General features: G+C 41.2%; 1 protein-coding gene across 1 annotated transcript in view; it reads right to left on the bottom strand.

Moving 5' to 3' along the window:
• Positions 1–1,743: 1,743 nt before the first annotated feature.
• dnah2 (dynein, axonemal, heavy chain 2) overlaps positions 1,744–17,804 on the bottom strand; it is a 53,945-nt gene continuing 37,884 nt past the window's right edge. The window contains exons 57-85 of the mRNA XM_073465519.1: positions 16,787–16,926; positions 16,220–16,430; positions 15,862–15,978; positions 15,625–15,766; positions 15,023–15,192; positions 14,538–14,654; positions 14,223–14,387; positions 13,898–14,020; positions 12,852–13,000; positions 12,659–12,725; positions 12,061–12,211; positions 11,805–11,953; positions 11,477–11,610; positions 11,030–11,174; positions 10,641–10,840; positions 9,926–10,052; positions 9,374–9,560; positions 8,309–8,457; positions 7,889–8,072; positions 7,447–7,637; positions 7,067–7,258; positions 5,915–6,099; positions 5,191–5,425; positions 4,740–4,891; positions 4,232–4,346; positions 3,374–3,550; positions 2,967–3,041; positions 2,163–2,313; positions 1,744–1,970 (exon numbers count right to left, since the gene is read on the bottom strand). Of these exons, the coding sequence (XP_073321620.1) occupies positions 1,816–1,970; positions 2,163–2,313; positions 2,967–3,041; positions 3,374–3,550; positions 4,232–4,346; positions 4,740–4,891; positions 5,191–5,425; positions 5,915–6,099; positions 7,067–7,258; positions 7,447–7,637; positions 7,889–8,072; positions 8,309–8,457; positions 9,374–9,560; positions 9,926–10,052; positions 10,641–10,840; positions 11,030–11,174; positions 11,477–11,610; positions 11,805–11,953; positions 12,061–12,211; positions 12,659–12,725; positions 12,852–13,000; positions 13,898–14,020; positions 14,223–14,387; positions 14,538–14,654; positions 15,023–15,192; positions 15,625–15,766; positions 15,862–15,978; positions 16,220–16,430; positions 16,787–16,926 (4,455 nt within the window). The 3' untranslated portion in view covers positions 1,744–1,815. The remainder of the gene's footprint in view (positions 1,971–2,162; positions 2,314–2,966; positions 3,042–3,373; positions 3,551–4,231; positions 4,347–4,739; positions 4,892–5,190; positions 5,426–5,914; positions 6,100–7,066; positions 7,259–7,446; positions 7,638–7,888; positions 8,073–8,308; positions 8,458–9,373; positions 9,561–9,925; positions 10,053–10,640; positions 10,841–11,029; positions 11,175–11,476; positions 11,611–11,804; positions 11,954–12,060; positions 12,212–12,658; positions 12,726–12,851; positions 13,001–13,897; positions 14,021–14,222; positions 14,388–14,537; positions 14,655–15,022; positions 15,193–15,624; positions 15,767–15,861; positions 15,979–16,219; positions 16,431–16,786; positions 16,927–17,804) is intronic.

Here is a 17,804-nt window from a genome sequence, read left to right as displayed (position 1 = left end):
AGCATCTTCTGGAGCTGATTACATTTGGTCTCCCAATCACCTAGAAGGAAAACAGAGGGGAGGGGTAAAGCCAGGGAATAAAGCAGTGAAGGAGATGTATTATTATGATTATACGTAATGACAGTATCTGTAACAGAGGTGTTTGTTTACCGAATGCCACACTTGTGAACTCAGTGATTACGAATGAACGAACCCTAAGTGCTGGCTCTGTGCCTAGACTCTCCAAAGGTTGTCTGATTAGAACAAGAAGGAGGTGATGGCTTGATAAGTCAGTCCAAAAACACACGCACTCTCCTTTATATGCCACTCATTTATTCAATGTTGTGTATACTCCTGTAGAAGGGCGGTGTTACATGCTCCCCGTCTGCTGGCCAGGACGTGCAACTGGGGTATTGTATTGTTTTGTTTTATGTTTATGTGATTTGTTGTCTATTTTTTGTGGCTTTGTTTTGGTTAGGTTTAGTTGGTTTCTTTTGTGTTAGGGTAGAGGGTCAGTCCCCAGCTCCAACGGCCCTGGAGGTTTGGTCTGGGAGGCTGCCCTTTATTTATTTATTTTGGCCGGCCCATCAGGTTGTGTGTGGGGTTTTCCCTATTGTTTTGTTGCTGTGAAACTACCACAGTGAATAATATTAAGTCCAGAATAATGCAGCGATGTGTGATGACTTTTCTCTCTCATCTCGGTCCCATAACTTCTTTCACTGAAACATCAATTGATTGTGATTGACAGGTGAACAGAGGTTCTGAGTGGTGTAGAGGGTTGTGGATCTGGCACTGTCTGTTCAAGTGAAGTGCATGCGATGAGTGGATGGCCTTCTGAACAGCATCCTTGGAATGAAACGCAAAAACTAGTACGCACTTTGCAAAATGAGGTGCAGGTGGTAACTATTTAATATTTACCATTCTTTCCACTCTTGGTAAATCTAATCATGCAAATCTCTTCAGATTACACTACATGAAGGCACATACATCAACATGAAGGTTTTTTTTTATTTTTGGTGCCTTCTGAGTCACCCAGAATTCAGCCCACTGCTTTTGACATGTGATGATGTCACTCACACTGAAAAATTACAAAAACATTCAAACCTAGAGGTGCTGTTCAGCTCCACTGTAACCATATCTATCTATTTTAGTTTCCTCATCTCAATGTTGCACATAATCTTCAAAATATAATCAAATTTGATTTCATATGACACGTAGTACTGTCAGTCTGTTTGGTTGTCGATGTACTAGATAGCCCATCCTTAAGCCTCAGAGCAACCATAAAATGGAGACTCACCTGCAGCTGCCAATGTGCCCTCGAGACAACTGCTCTCACACTACAAGAAAAATAAACAGATGGACGCTCAAGGAAAGCACCCTACCACCTACCGGAGAAATCCAAAAGGGCATCAAAAAGGTAACACCTACCTTCTGAATGGCACACAACAAACCAGCATCAAATCACAAAACAAGGCTTCCACATGGTGTATCTCCTGAGCAACAGAAACCAGAGCAAAACACCCGCGACTAACACAGGTCTGGTGAAAAAGCACAGCCAAAACCAGCTTTTTCAACAAAAATGACCTAAATGGACAAGCCCCCATAACACCACAAAAATGGGAGACAACACCATGTTTATCTTTAAAAAAACGCTTTATTAAACTAGATTCAAACATATTAAACTAAACTAAATCATCAAATGAATGTTTTTATTAAATGTTAATGTAATTATATGGGGTGTGGAAATCAGTAGGGTCAGTGTTGTACAATGTGCATGCGTGTGAAATGTGTGTGTGTTGTCGGATCTGAAAAATAACCCCAAAAAGGTTGAGCTATTTATTTGTTCAGGCTCATGACAAGAGCAGTCCCTCTCTTGACCCAGTGGTCTGGGGTCACTGCTCCGGATTTCAGCTCCACACAGACCACAAAAGAGGCTCGGCCTGCCCCGCCTGAACGCACTGGGAACAAGTAGCAGGGACACAGGTACATACCTACAGAGAGAAAGCGAAAGAGTTGAGACAGCAAAACCACAGGGCATCACAAACAACATACAAACAGATGGAAATAAACAATAAACCAAAGATAATAAAAGATACAATCAAACAAAGAAGCGTTTCAATAGAAAGAAGATGGAAAGAGATTGGAGGAAGGATGTCCTTGGCAAAAGTTCTGAAACAACTCACCCCTGGCCGTCTTCTTGCGGTTTTCCACAGGTTTGAAGTGGATGGTGGGCATAGGACAGACCATCTGCATGGGTTCTGCTTCCACCAGACAGGAGTTCTTCTTGTCCCAACCAGCCCCCTCTAGGTACAAACCTCGGATGTATACTCCATCCTGGAGGGGGAAGAAGCAAGGGAAGGGAGGGAATTAGCAGACTAACAAGGAAGAAAAGGTAGGGGGCAATCAGGAAGGTTTAAAACAAGAGAAAGATGGAGGAGAGAGGGCAGAAGGAAGGAGTGACCAAAGAGAAGGGGCAAAAACTGCTGTTGAGGAGAAGAGGGGCTGGAGGAGGAGGAGCATGAGACAGGCAACTGGAAGAAAGAGAAAAGGAAGGTGGAGAAAAGGGAGAGAGGAAAGAAATAAAGATCAGTCTGGAAGGAAATAGAGCCATATAGATAAAAAGAAGAAAATGGGAAGGAGCACAAAAGGCAGGAAGGCCTGGAAGTGTGAAAAGGTTTTGGAGTAGTATAGGGAGGTAAAATAGAGAAAAAGGACAGAGTAGTGACAGGACATTCAGAGTCTAAACAGAAAAAGAAAATAAGTGAGTGAGGAATAAAGAGCTACAATGACAGCAATTCTGCCTCGTAAATGGAATTAAAGATTTGATGAATGGGAAGAGAACGGCGCAAGTGGTGTACTGCTTTGGCTGATTATGCGTTTTCAGCAATATTTGAGTTGACATGAAAAATGTGATGGAAGGTGGCGGTGACAGCTGAAAGCAGAAAAGTGGTGTCTGTGGAAATCTATATGGAAATAGAAATAGAAACCTTGGCCGGGTAAGGGAGGTTGCTGTCATCCACAGTGGACACTACAAACTCCCAAGACAGCGTGTCCACTGATATCTGCAAGGAGAGTTTCACACAATGTTAACGGTTGTTCAAAAGTCATATTGGAACAGATTTTTCAAGTGACAGATATGAATGAATATCTATCAGATAAAGTACTCAAGTTTCCTCGTGTACGGCATGAAGTGTGGTGGTTGTTGGCTGAGATTAATGTATGGACTAAAAAGAGCTCGGGAAAGGAGTGATGAGCCGGCAAACCAACACAAGGAGGAGACTGCACTGTTAATCTGAAAGTAATTGTGTTTCCCACTGTGGTTTAAGATGTGTATTATGTGTACTGTGAAAATTAAAACAGAAAATAATTGTCAGTAAGAGGGTTGAACTCTCACGTTGTGCTGTCGAGCGTGGGACTGCAGGACAGCGGTGAGGAAACCGTGTGGAGAGGTGAAGCCGGAGAGCCAGAACAAGTCGGGTGGCTGGGTCGTCTCTGCCCAGCGTGCAAACTGATTGACTCGCTGGCAGAGATCCCTGGTCCATGCTGCCAGGGGCTTCAGTGAGGGGTACGCCTAGTGGACAGAGACAGAGAGAGACGCAGACAGAGTGAGAGACAGACATGGCTAATCTACAGTCATTTCATGCTCCCCAACTGTGGGAACAAGATACGTTTAGTGCAGTAGCATTGTGACTTTACATTGCCCTAAGTTGGTGGACCAGGGTGGCCTTGGTATTCCTAATCTATCACTATATTATTATGCATTTGGTCTCAGGCATGTGGTCTTGCCCCGTTGCACAAAAATTCTGGTCTGCTGTATATGAGAATATCAAAATGATCCTTAAATTAGGCATCCCATTCTGTCCAAGCTTGTTTGTCTTGGGTGATCCTCTCCCTCTAAAATCCTTGCCTGCACCTCAGGCAGACTGGGTTCAGAGATCCCTCATGTTGGGGAGAAAACTTATCTTAACAGAATGGGAGGCGATCACCTTACTGCCAGTCTCAACTGGGTATTGTGGCTGCACACAAGTGCAGATAATAGATGGTGACTTCCTGAGGATCCAGTGGATATGCACAATAGCAATTAAAAGGTTTACTCTCTTTATTCCTGAATGTCCTCCACTTACACTTACAGTAAGTGTAAGTGCATAAAGTATAAAGCTGAAGCTTGTGCGTCAAGCAGTAGAGAAAAGATAACGAGAGAATAAATCCTGCAGCCTCAAAAGAACATGTTTTGAAGGAGGATTTGTGGTACCTTCTCCCACAGCGGTGGTACTCGGCCATCATAGATGCAGTTGAAGGTCTCCTCCAAACTAGATGACATCACCACTAAGCCTTTGATCCCCTTCTCCAGCTCCACCAGGGACAACCTAACACAGAAACACACACAGTCATAGCAACAAGCAACAAGCAGTCATTTATATCCCCTTTCACTGTAGGTGTTTCGTAGTCACCGTTTCCTGGTTTGTAACTTACACGCTCGGTTTGACCAGAGCTCATGAACTGCTCAACATAATTCTCTATAAACTAACACATGCAATTCATTTTATCTGGAAAACAGGCTAAAGTCTTTCCCAAGTTTCTTAATGTACAGCCCTCTTTTCATGAAGGAATTTAACCATTTCTTCTTGATAACATAACACACACACAGTCACCACCATCCCATTAGAAACTGTTGGATTCAAAACAAATATACGCACACACACACGCGCGCGCACACACACACACACACACACACACACACACGCACACACAGTTCATACATGATGGTGTCCAGCAGAGAGTTGTATCTCTGGATCTCTTGCAGCAGGACCACGTTAAGAGGGGTGGGGTTGCCCTGGACTTGCAACCTGGTGCCATCATGGTTGATCAATGATGGTATCTCATTACGAATGTCTGACAGCATCTCTAAAACCTGGAAGCACCAATGAAACATTGTACAGAAGCAGATAAGACAGGTTATTTAATGCCATAAACAGTAATGACAATTAGATTTAAAGAGGACAAAGAAGTTAGAATTTTCCAACCTTTAACTGCATGGAGATGCTAAAATTAACCTGAATACTCTACAGACTCTTTAATGGAGATGACACTTGGCCCTGTATACTGCTCGATTATGTCGCAGATATAAAATTGTTGGTCTCATCCTACTCTGTGTATTTCCATTTAACTAGCGATCTCTGCCCTCCCCTCATCCACCTTGCTCCCTCTCACCTTATCTTCTCTATTGGGCCTGGCCCCCAAAGCAGTGGTACTGGTGACCTGGGGCTGCAGGGAGAGCAGGGTGTCGAACAGCATCTTGGTTTCTGCCATCTGGCTTGCAATGTCAGCATTTGAGTGCTGGCCAAACACCTCAGGGTGCTCTGTGGACGGCAGCATGCGGATATATTCCTTGTACGAGGACTGGGGACCATCACGGGGGATGTAATAGGAGGATAAGGTGGACAGCCTGACAGATAAAGGGCGTTGACAGAATGCAAAGTCAGTGATATACATTTATTGATGAAATTTGGTACAATAATACATTAGAAAATGATCATGTATATAATTAGAATGTATATTCTCCAATCTGTAACACCTCATAATATATAAGTAGCTAATGCTGGACATATGCATATAACCTGTCTTACTAGAAAGATAGCTTTCAGAAGCTGGAGGATATCGCATCTTCATTTGACTTGTTTCATTACTTTGGACACACTGTTTTAATGGCAAACAGCTTTCAAGGACTTTTGGAACACAGTGTTTTTCCCTCAAAACCCAAAACGCAGACAGTATTTTCATCTCATCAACTAAATTTTGATATAATAATGCACATACAGCAATGAAACAAACCCTCACAATATAAATGACAAAGAATCTACCTTAAGTAACTCAGTAGCAGCGTGTACTTTATACTGCTTGTGTGAGTGTGTATTTGTGTTACAGTGTCTCTCACTTGAAGGAGGGCTGGTTTATGGCAGCATCACAGAAGTAGTCATTGATGTATGTGGTTAGAAGACGTCTGTCCCACTCGTCCGTGACATGACCTCCATAGTTGACCTCGGCAATGAGGTACTTGAGTGCATCCCAGGGAATCTCCTTGTACTCATCCAGGTACAGTCTCAGCAGACTCTCACTCACCTAGAGGGGCATGAAGACGATTATTTGAACAGACTGACTTTGAAATGCAAATGGTAAGTCAAAATTCTCTGTAGACAGGAACAGTATAAATAGACTGGAGAGGAGGTAATGTTAACAAATGCAAAAAGTGGGATTCAGTGGCATACATTTTAACTTAACTGTCATTACTTATTAGTCTAACTTTCCCTGACAACATATCAGATTTTTTACATTTTTTAAAATAAAGCTACATAATGAATAAATGGTAGAGGTCAATGATACAGTTAAGACCAACCTTTATTGTTTCAAATTAATCAGGTACTATACACCCACTCAGGCAGCTCAATTATTATGCACTTTATGATTTCTTCTCATTTTTCATATTGTATTGAGTCTGGACTCAAGCATCATCGTCCACAACCAGACACATTACATCTTAATATAATGGATAAAAGCCCTTCCAGTGCCATCACTGTGACATACTGAAAAGATACCATCTACTGAGCTTTGAGAGTTTTACTCATTTTTGTATTCTCAAATTAACTTTCAAATCTATCAGGGTAAGTGCCGGCTAAAAAGCAAACCAGAGCTATTTGTACATTGATGTATATATGTATTGAAGTATTGTTTTATTGTGTATTACGGTTTTATGATACTGATGACTATATTTTCATTATACTGTAAATGTAGAAGCCCAACTAGGGACAAGTTTTGAAAATTAGCAACAGCTATAAACTCTTTGCAGCACATAAGTAGTGGAACTAAAACTGCATCGTCCCTATTAAATAAAATTAAAAGAAACTAGCAAAAACATTCTAGTTAATCAGTCATTTCCGTCAAAACCACAACTCCATCCTGATTATCTTGACTGCATGATTCAGTCGTCATCATCAACATCTTCACTGGACTGAACAAGAGAGTTTATATTTTTGCTCTGTTTTTTCTAACATCTCTCACTGATTCCTTCGGTAACAGAAAAGGTCCTGACCTCAAAGTCAGAATCGTTGAAGCCATAGACAATGTTCCAGCCCAGCTGTAAAAACTTCTTCCTTTCCAGCAGGATGCTGTGAAAAAAGCAGAGGGAAAAAAGCAGCTTCCTGTAGAAGGTGGGTCTTGAGCAGCTGTTGAACTGATCCTCTGTCACCAGTTGGTACAGATGCTTCATGTTGGCTTTCACACCCTGAGGACAACAGGGGGTGGTGTTAAGACTGTGGAGGCTGTTACGTGTTAGATGTATATTTTACTGTATGTGTAAGTAAATAAAACTCAATATACAAAGAACTTCCATGTAAGTGTGTTGGAATGTAGATCATGTATATACAGTTTGCCTGTAAAGAAGATATCTCAAGTCTGGAACTCTGTATACACCTTTGGCGGTTCAGTGGATATCTTGATGCCGGCCTGCAGGACAGTTATGGGAAATTTGGGATGTGGCGCAGAGCTGAGCCAGAGTCTGAAGTTTGGATGGGGCTTCTGCACCTGTAGCTGCTCCACCAGCTTGTCCAGCTCAGGCATCCATGAGAGAGAGAGGTGGCAGTTGGCAAGAAACACCCAGTGACCTGGGCAGAGAAAAAGATAGCTAACCTGATATAACTTGGTATATCATGTTTAGTTGGCTTTGTGTCCTTGGGTAATCTTGGAGTGACCATGAGAGGAAGAAAATGCATTATTCCAAGTACACTTGTAAAGAACAAGTGACTTAAGAAAGTAACAAAAACAGCCGCAGGAAAAAAAAATAACAATGCTAACCAACAGAATGAATCTGAGACAGAGTAGCAGGTAGAAAGACAGAGTGAAGATGGTGTTGTACCATTCTTGATGCCCTCCTCTATCATGGTCTTGGCGATGGGAGCCTGTCCCTGGCCCAGAGAGAGAGCACGGAAGTGAGTACTCATGCCAGATGCTTCAGCCAGCTGCAGCAGGGCTCCTGTGGGATCCACCCCAGGAGACAGAACAAAGATCAGAGGAGTCCTGCAGGTGGATTCCTCCACAACCTGGGGAAGGGCCAGAGAAAGTGAGAATGGATGAGCCAACATGGATAACTCACTTGACACCTTACAGAAACACTGAGATGGGCTTTGTGAAATTGAGTTTTCAAGTCAGCTACAGTTATATCTAATCACACAAATTAAATGTAAAAACATTTGTTTCATTCACATTTAAGGCTTCAAAACTTAAACTCAGGACAGACTAAGCAATAGGGATTAAAAAGATAACAGATGACACTCACAGCCTTCATGTCCAGAACAGGCGGCTCCACAAAGCGAGGGCCGAGGTTGTTGACAATTAAGGAGGTGACGCACACAGAGACACGGTCCTGACGCAGGGAGCGCACGATCAGCATCTTCTGGAGCTGATTACATTTGGTCTCCCAATCACCTAGAAGGAAAACAAACAGAGGGGAAGGGTAAAGCCAGGGAATAAAGCAGTGAAGGAGATGTATTATTAACATGATGTGGAATATTAGGAGAGTTGAAAGTTAAAAGGGGGGGGCTAACTGAACAACAAATATAAAGAGGGGAAAGGCTGAAAGAAGTATGCGTTACAAATCAGTTGCTTTCGATCAGGGATGATACAATTCCTTGAAGTCAGACACTTAAGTCACTGAATATTCAAAGTTGGGCTCATAGATGGAGTTCCTGAACTGTTTTCCTATAACAAAGTGACAGTATCCTTGAAATTAAACACAAAAATGCCATCTAATAAGCCCACAGATTCAGTCTGGGCATTCTTTTCTTTGTTGAAGTCAAATAACATGTCAAATAAGCTGGACTACTCTACTATGAAGCCATGGTTTGGTGTGCAAACAACCTTTTTGTCTATCATCATCAAATGTTGTTGGAAAGACCAGTCTCTTATATTACGTTATTTATTGATATATTCTTTGGGGATTTAATTGGAAGACGACCCACTTCCTCTGTAGATTAAAAGGGTATATTTAAGGTAACGGAAACACAACGATTTTTAATATCAGGTGATTATACACTAATGAAAACTTTATGAATATTATATTCCATTTCTGACCCTAAATCCCTCTAAATCTTACACAGTTAAAAGAACCTCAGTTTTCACAAATCTTTAGAGGGATATAACGCCTGTACACCCACACCAATCAAATACAGAAAGCATTTTAAGGTAATACACTCTCTATTGTCACAGTGTTATATACTTATATACACAGCCATACAGCCACCCTTAAGAGTATGATTTGTTTTCATAGTTCCTACTGGGAAGAATTTCCTTCAGTAACACAATAAAAAAGAAAAATAAATCCTCCACACACAGACACACAAACCTGGTAGTGTGGCTTTCTCTGGCTCAGTGCTTGTGAACCAAAGCTTCCAGTGTCGGGGGTACTCTTCAAAGGAGACCATGATGCCATGGAAATTGGGAAGCTTATCCAGCTCTGTGATGTTGTCCCAGCTGCTGCCTGCCAGCCAACTGGTACAGGGGTTGTCCATTGGACCCTTCTTATTAAGTACCTAGAATCAGACCCATCAATTTATCAGGAATCAAACTCTGCTTCCATCAGTGTACCAATAACCAATCCCACTAATAGATCAATGATACAGTATCAGACCTGACCCAGGTATGTCAACAAAATGCACTGGTGAAGAAGGTAAGTTGTGAGAAAAATCTCCCAATGGCTATGGCAAGCTTGGGGAAACACATTGTCTTTGAGGGGAAGGATAACTTCTATATGGCTCAGCATTTGATTACACAGTGGAATGTCTTTTGGGTCATTAAGCGTGCTCTATGCTTTAAATAAAAGGTTGTATCTTGTTGGATTATCTCAAATCAAATAAAGCAAAAAAAAGATGCTTGTGTGTGTTCTGTGTTTTCTTACGAGTCCTCCTCGGAGGAAGAACTTGTACTCATCCATGTTGAGTTTGCCAGCCACCTCCAAGATTTTGGCATACATCTGGAAGCTGAAGAGCAGTTTGTGGACCTCAAACAGACCAAGACATGCGTACCTGCAGAGGAAAACACACTGAGTTACTGTAGCTCAAGTAACTCCACAGACGAAGTTAATGTTTTTGACTGATAACATCATCAAAAAAATGGTAATTTGTAAACAAACTCTCAAATCAGGACAAATACGTCTTCATCAAGGACACTGTTGCTTGCTGCTGTACCATTAAGGTCTGTGACACTACAGTATGTTTCAGTTCAAAGTAACTTTTGAGGTATCATACACCTCAAAAAAGAGCTCTTCTTCACTTGTTCAATATTTGGATATTTGCATTATTTGCTCAGGAAACAGAACAGATTGTCCACTAAATGCAGGGTTGGTGGTTTAATAACTGGCTCCTCCAGTCCACCTGTAAAAGTGTTGCTGAGCAAGATACTGGGGCAACTTATAAAGCCCCTTTTCCTTTATGCAGCCCATCCATCTATTTCACGCAGCATACTTGAACAGCTTGGTTGTACATCATAAATAAGGGTATTGATCTTTCTCTGTCCGTACAAAACCTTTTATGACTGGAATTCACTTGACCCACAAATACCTGCATGAACACATGGCTTACAAAAAGGGACTCTCTTGCTGCATCCTTGCTTACTTGTATACTGCGTATGTGTGGTAGTCATTGAGGTTGGTAATCCTTTCCTCCAGGTTGTGGCTGCGCTTGCTCTTTTTTATGCTGAGGGTGAACAAGTTAATGTAGGCATCCAGTGAGAACTGGTACATCGGGTCAATGCGGACCATGTCATTCAGGATGAAGAAGAGAATAGAGGCCCGTTGGGCACATGGGCGGTAGGCCTATTAAGAGAAATTTAATTTCATTTAATATGTCGTCTAAAATGAATAAGAAATGCACGTCACAATTTTCCACAAAAACCCCAGTGATAGCATATACTTGCTTACTTTGTCTTACTAATGGTCCAAAACATAAAAGGTATTTAATTTATTATAAAATCCCCTCAGAATCACTGCATCTATACACCTGACCTCTCTAGCAGAGTCGAGCTTGATCTTGGTCTGTTCACTGCTCTTCAGTTGCTCTGAGACCTCAGTGGCTGTCACTTTGCTTGTCTGGAGTGTGTTCACCAGCTGCATATCATCCAGCAGTGAGCCAGTCGCCTCATTCAGCAGCCTGGTTGAGCAGACACACATGCACAAATACATTTTTAAAAAAATCTATGAATATAAATCCAACAAAACACTGCTACACTGCTTACTAAGCATGATAGACCAAGAAAAACATTAAACTACAAACGCATAAGGGTTCACATACATCAGAAAATGAAGTTTAAAACTGCTTGTTATAAAAATGAGTCACATAATCCTGCAAAGCAGCAGCAAGGAACTTTCATTTGACTACTAATAATACGTGATAATAATATATGTATGAAAAATGTGAAAGGTGACAGTTTCCAAAACAGTCAGCTCAACAACCTGAGGATCTCATCCTCCAGCTCCTGCAGGCTTTTCTTGCCAGAGGCAATGCTGATCACCAGAGAGTCCATCTGTCCCTCTAGCTCTGGACGCTCCTTACCCACAACAATTCCCAGTAGCTGGGCTTCCAGACCCTGCACACACACAATCACACACAAACAGACAATTAAAGGCAGCAGCTCATACTCTCAAACTGTACGTGCACACAAATGAGGATACACACACTGGTAGAGTATCAGAGTAACATAGACAATAGGGAACTAGAGGCAAAACATGTAGAAGACACAAACATTCACAGATATACAGTCACACACACACACACACAGACCTGCTCCTTGATAGCAAAGTTTACTATGTTGGTCTTTGTAGAAATCTCTGGTGTGTAGTGTGGGTTAGACAGCTTGGTGGTGATGTACAAACGAAACTCTGGATTGTACTCCACCTCCTTATCACCTAGCTTCAACAGGAGCCTGCCACCTGGAAAACCATGCACGCAAATGTACACCCACACACACAATGAGTTAACTGACTGTTTTCTTCAGAAAAATAATTTGTGAATTTCTATGTGTGTGTGTGTGTGTGACCTTTGTGTGTCAGGGACTTCTTAAAAACTGGGTTGAGAGAAGGCTCCAACTCCTCCTGGACATTTTGCAGCAAAACTGGATTCCCACACTGGATTGCGTTCTCCAGTACCTGCAGGTAGTCTGGCATCTGAAAGTCTATTACTTTGAGACCCTGCACATGTGGACAGGAGGACAGAAGGAGAAATACATCATAAATACGTTTTATTTAATCTAGAAGTCTACCTGACTCATCATCAGTCTCTTTTGCAAAATGAAAACGGCAACAGAAAAACAGCCTGTAACACACACACACACACATACAAACTGCATCAGAAACAGTTAGACAACTCTAAAAATGATAATTATTAATTGTTATTAATTTGAGAAACAAAATGTGAAATACTGATTACTATTAGCTGTTAATATACTGATTTATTTGTTAAATTCAACTGTATTTCTGTCATGTCAGGAACACCTTAAACACAAATCTGTTTTTCCTACATAAACACTTAAATATACAATATTCATGATTGTTCCAGAAATGTAACCTTCCAAAATTAATTGTTAATACCAGTCAATTAGTAGGAATCAGGACAGGATAGGCTGAGTCAAGACTTACTCTCACCATCTCCATATTCTTGATCCACTTCAGAGCTTGGCCTTGAGGATCCACTATCAGCGGCCATCTTGAAAGAAGGAAAAGACATAAAACAAGTCAATATAGCCAAATCCAAATCCAAGAAATACAAACCCAAATGCATTTTAACCTAATTTGTTTACTGTAACAGCAAATGGCATCCACATGTACTGACCGGTTTCCCTGAGTGATGATAACTCCATTCTCAGTAAAAAATGCATCAGTGGGCAGGCCCTGAATGTTCCAGTCCCTCACGGCTGTAGGCTTGGACAGAAAAACTGCAAAACTGAACCCTGGTGTGCATGGGATCTCTAAGTCCTGTAACTGAGGAGAGCATACACAGAGTGCAAACGTAAAAGAAAGAAAGACAGACAGTAGAAAAAAAATATGGGTTAAACATTGGAAATACAACAATAAATTCATAAACAATTTAACATTTTAAGAGGACACTTCTCCTTCAAGACTTGCTAGTAGAAGCAGAGAGAGTAAAGGGCCAAACCCAATGAAAGTGTCTGACACTTCACGTTTTGAAGTGGCTAAACGTGCATCAAAAGCATTATGAGGTGCATCAAACTTACTTGACACTTAGGTTTGACACTCTCCATTTGTCTATGTTTGTGACAGCCTTTCTATCAAGATGAACATCACTAACATGGATTAGCGATAGCATCGATATTAGTATGGACAAGCTGATATTAGCAGGGATAGTGAAAGCTATCACTCAAACAGAAGGTTTTCTTGTGTATTGAGGAGCTGCAGAGTTTATTCATGGTCAAACTGTGACCTGTACTGTACATTTACTGCCATTAGACAACTGCTCTGCTAAACTTTCCCTTTTGCTCCGGTCGCTTACACAGGTCTGCTCTGAACACAGTCACCGTAGCTATCTCGATTTCTTAAAGCAGCCAAGCTGTTTTTATAATCTCTATTGGAGGAGGACGTATGACTCCCAAATTCTACTATAGTCATACGACATCACTCCGTGTTAGCAAAACAATAAATTTTGTGACTTTGAGCACAAAATTAAGTTATTTGTCCAAAAATATTTGCCAAACAGTGTGGCTCATCAACAGTCAGGAAAGCATATGAAATATCATAAAAATATAAAAATATCAAAATACCCTGGAGGGGGGCTTTAAATCTGATGCCTTTAGTGCGCCATTGGATCAATTATCGCTTTCAGTGAATGTGGGCAAGCTGTTAACTATGCATGTGTCTCACCTCTTTCATCCAGCTGGCAAGCAGCTCATCTCTATAGTTTGAAAGGAAGGGTCCCATGTAGGCCAGGGAAGATGCTGCTAACAAACAGTCTCCTACCAGGTACCTCATGTTTTCCTCAAGACCCTGCAACACACACACACACACACGCACACACACACACACACACACACACACACACACACACACACACACACACACCACATACACACACAAATTACATATGTATGCCTGTGTGCACCTACACAGATGTTGGCTTGAAAGGACCAATTTTTAGGTCAAAGTAGATGAAGGATTATTATTTTTGTTGTGTATGTGTATGGCCTACAGGAAGTCTCTCCTCCCAGCGGACCCTCTCTCCAGCAAGTTCAGTCACCAGTTTGTCAGCTTGGTCCAGTTTCTCCTCCATCTCCTGGGATTTCTTGCTCAATCTCGTGTTCATTGCCAACTTCTCACCGCGCTGCTTTTTCAGCTGGTCTATCTTCTCCCCCACCTGCACACACACAAAGACACACACAAAGCATTATAATAAATCATTAAAATTATCTTGTCATATTGTACATTGGACTAACCACAATGCTGCTTTTTTTTTTTTTTTCACTCATATATAGACTTGACTTCCTAGATGTGCTGGATTTCATACCTCTCGTAATTCTTTCTGAGCCTCAGCCAGTGCAGATTGTTTCTCTGCTAGTTGGGCTGTGGCAGTGTTCAGTTGGGCCCGCTTTGGCGCCATCATCCTGTAGATGCACCCATAAACCTGGATGAAAAGTGTACATATCCAAGGATTTAGATTTCCCTTTTTTCCTGTTCATGTAATAATTTAACAAAAAGGAGCCTCATTGTTTTGTGATTTCTCCCTTACTGTTAAATGCATTGCTGCTATGCGGTACAGCGCACTGAATGCATACACCTTACTGTGGATTTGTGTGTGTTAGTACTATAATCTGCGTGCATAAGAAACTATTAAAACAATTATTTATTACAAATAATAATGTGCACTTGTGGGTTTATGCTGATTGTTCCTGTCTGTAAGCGGGCGTGTGTGTGTGTGTGTGTGTGTGTGTGTGTGTGTGTGTGTGTGTGTGTGTGTGTGTGTGTGTGTGTGTGTGTTCAAGTGTATGTTACCTCCATGGCTCTGACCCACATGCAGAGGGACTTTGCAGCCAGTGACACTTTGCCAATAATGTTTGGCTGGAAGTCTACCTGTCTGCAGTACTGACCAACCTTCTTCAACACACTGTCCAATATATTGTCCTTGTCAAAATTAACTAATGTTTTGATGAAGTTGGAGTCTCCTGCCAGAAACAATTCAAAGACACATAGGTCAGAAAACCAAGAAAATCGTTTTTCAACCCAATTGCTCTTATATGTGGCTTTCATTTTGATACATTTCTGAAGAATCATTGCTCTCAAAGGGAAAAGGTGCCATCCTGTTTTGAACCTTTGTTGTATCTACAACACGTGCGCTGCCATTGAATGCTCAGCAGAGGGGGAAAAAAAAAAAGGAGAGTACCAAGTCAGCATTGCCAAATTATATTAAAACATCTTCAGAAAGGGAGAGGTGAGCACGGGAGTGTTGCAATCTGGAATCTCACCGCTAGATGCCGCTAAATACTCGATATAGTAAACACTGTACCTTTAACTACCTGTACTTCAGTTTTCCTAATTACTTTGTTTATTTGCCAAACTCTCTTTCATCCATTTGTAATCTCTGCGCTGTTTCTCACCCAGCTGTCTCTTTGCCTCTGCCCAGGAAGGCTCATTACCCAGAAGGGTCATCACAGCCTGCATCACTGTCTCCACTTGTACTGGGGGACGGCCATATGACTGAATCTCAGCCAAGTCCTTCTTGTTCAGAGACTCCAAAGCCTACGTGCAAAAAGAGGTAAAACAAAGTAAAGTTAAAATTACCAATGGTCAGAGCGACAGGCAGGATTATAGCAATCAGAAGGACAGAGATCTACCTTCATGGCCTCTTCCAGGGCAGGCAGGGCCGCTTCCAGGTCTCTCTGTGCACTTTCAGCCATGGTTTTACACTGTAACTCTTCTGCTCTGATGTGTTCACTGTCTTCAATCACCGCCTCAACACAAACACACACAAACAATGTCTCATTGACTGATACATGCCTCTTTCCTATGAGCCAACTACCACACAACCATCTAGACATAAACCACAGATGTAAATTTGTTCTAATCCAATATGATCATTGGGTAAGCAAGGTGGATGTGAACCATGTAAGTGCATTAATAAACTATTACTTTTCAGTTCTACTTTTACATTTTAATAATTTGTGTACATGTTAAGGTGTAAGTGGTGCTTACCCTCTGCTGCTTGTCAGCCTCAAACGTCTGCTGTAAAATTACGGTCAGGTACTCGTCGCACTGGCTCTGGAACTCGATCACCTGCTTCTTGGCCTCCTCCAGCTCTACAGACATGACCTCCACCTTCTCCTGTGTGTCATTGATCTTGAAAAGTCCGTTACGCAGCTTGCTCACCTGTTCCGCCAGTTCACTGCATTTCTCTGTCATCAGCCTGGATGGACGCACAAAAACACAATCAGATGATTGACAATGTGATTGTGATTGACAGACATGTAGTGAACTGAATACAGATACAGGGCGATTAGCCACAGAGGAGGGTTAGTACAACTTGTAGTAGTTGAGGACAGATGGCAACTGTAAAGTGAATATCTTCTAAATTAGCCAGGTTAGTTTTATGCTTCTGCTTGATCTGATTTAGCTCTAATCTGATACATATAACACCCAAACTACCCAAATCCAACACACCTAATACATGTACTACAGCAGGACCAGCATGGTGTATCTGCATTAACCAGCTACATGACCCTAAAGACACACAAGAAAAGGAGAAAGTCTGAAGGTGCCTACTTCTTGTATCCAGACACCAGCTCCAGGTAGTTGGTGGCTGTCACATAATTATGTCTCCGCAGCTCCAACTTCATCCTTTTGGACACCTGTACTACCGACTGGTGTGTGGTCACTAAGGTACTGGCAACCTTTGTTTGGATCTATAACATCATGCAACAAATGTGAAAATTATGATATGACATTCAAACACAACGAATGCAACTTCAGAAGTCAGATTATTTATTATTTATCTATTGATATGAGGATTCATTTAAGTGTCATAACAGGGTCAGTGCAGTTCACAGCTAAAGTTTAAAGTTTAAATGTTTGTTTTCTAAACTACTCAACTTGAGATTGTCTATAGACAACAATGATGACTAATTTGTGTGTTTTAGCATTGCCGCCATTCGTGTGGTGGCAACTCAGTGTCTGCTGCTGCCTGCTAACAGCATCAGCAGAAGAGGTAGCTTATTAACTATTATAATTAAAGATGTTAAAAGACAGTGGCCCCTAGTTACTGATTAAGTATATAGCAATCATAAATCATAACATATTAGACATTGGTTACAACAACCAGAATAGATAAGAGAGAAATAGAGAAAAAAAACTTTTCCAACATATTTCAAGTGATTAAGAACTGTTTAATACCCTACTGTTACTGTACTAGCAAGCTAGCATATTTAAACAAGAGCTGAATTTAATCATTACAGACCAGTGACATAAGTAGAAAATAATAAGACATAATAAGTATTCCACATTGTTTTTTATTATTATTTGCGTGGCAACAAAATGTCAACTATGCCTAAACGTTACTTACAGAGGGTCAAAATTACAATAATAATAATATTAATTAACAAATAATGATTAGAATATTCTTGATCCACTTCTGGCAAACATATTTTACCTCTGCACGCCTAGGGAATCTATGTGAAGTGTCTGGTCTCAGACAGGGGCACTCTTCATAAAGTAAAGGCTTGTGTATTTCTTATTTATGTGAGAATCACTGGGTTAAATAGGCAACAGTTTGAAAGTTCAAAGT

The sequence above is a fragment of the Pagrus major genome, chromosome 5, assembly GCF_040436345.1.
Source record: "Pagrus major chromosome 5, Pma_NU_1.0".
NCBI classification, from domain to species: domain Eukaryota; kingdom Metazoa; phylum Chordata; class Actinopteri; order Spariformes; family Sparidae; genus Pagrus; species Pagrus major.
The sequence above is the reverse complement of the archived record's forward strand: the minus strand, read 5'-3'. Positions and strand labels throughout refer to the sequence as shown.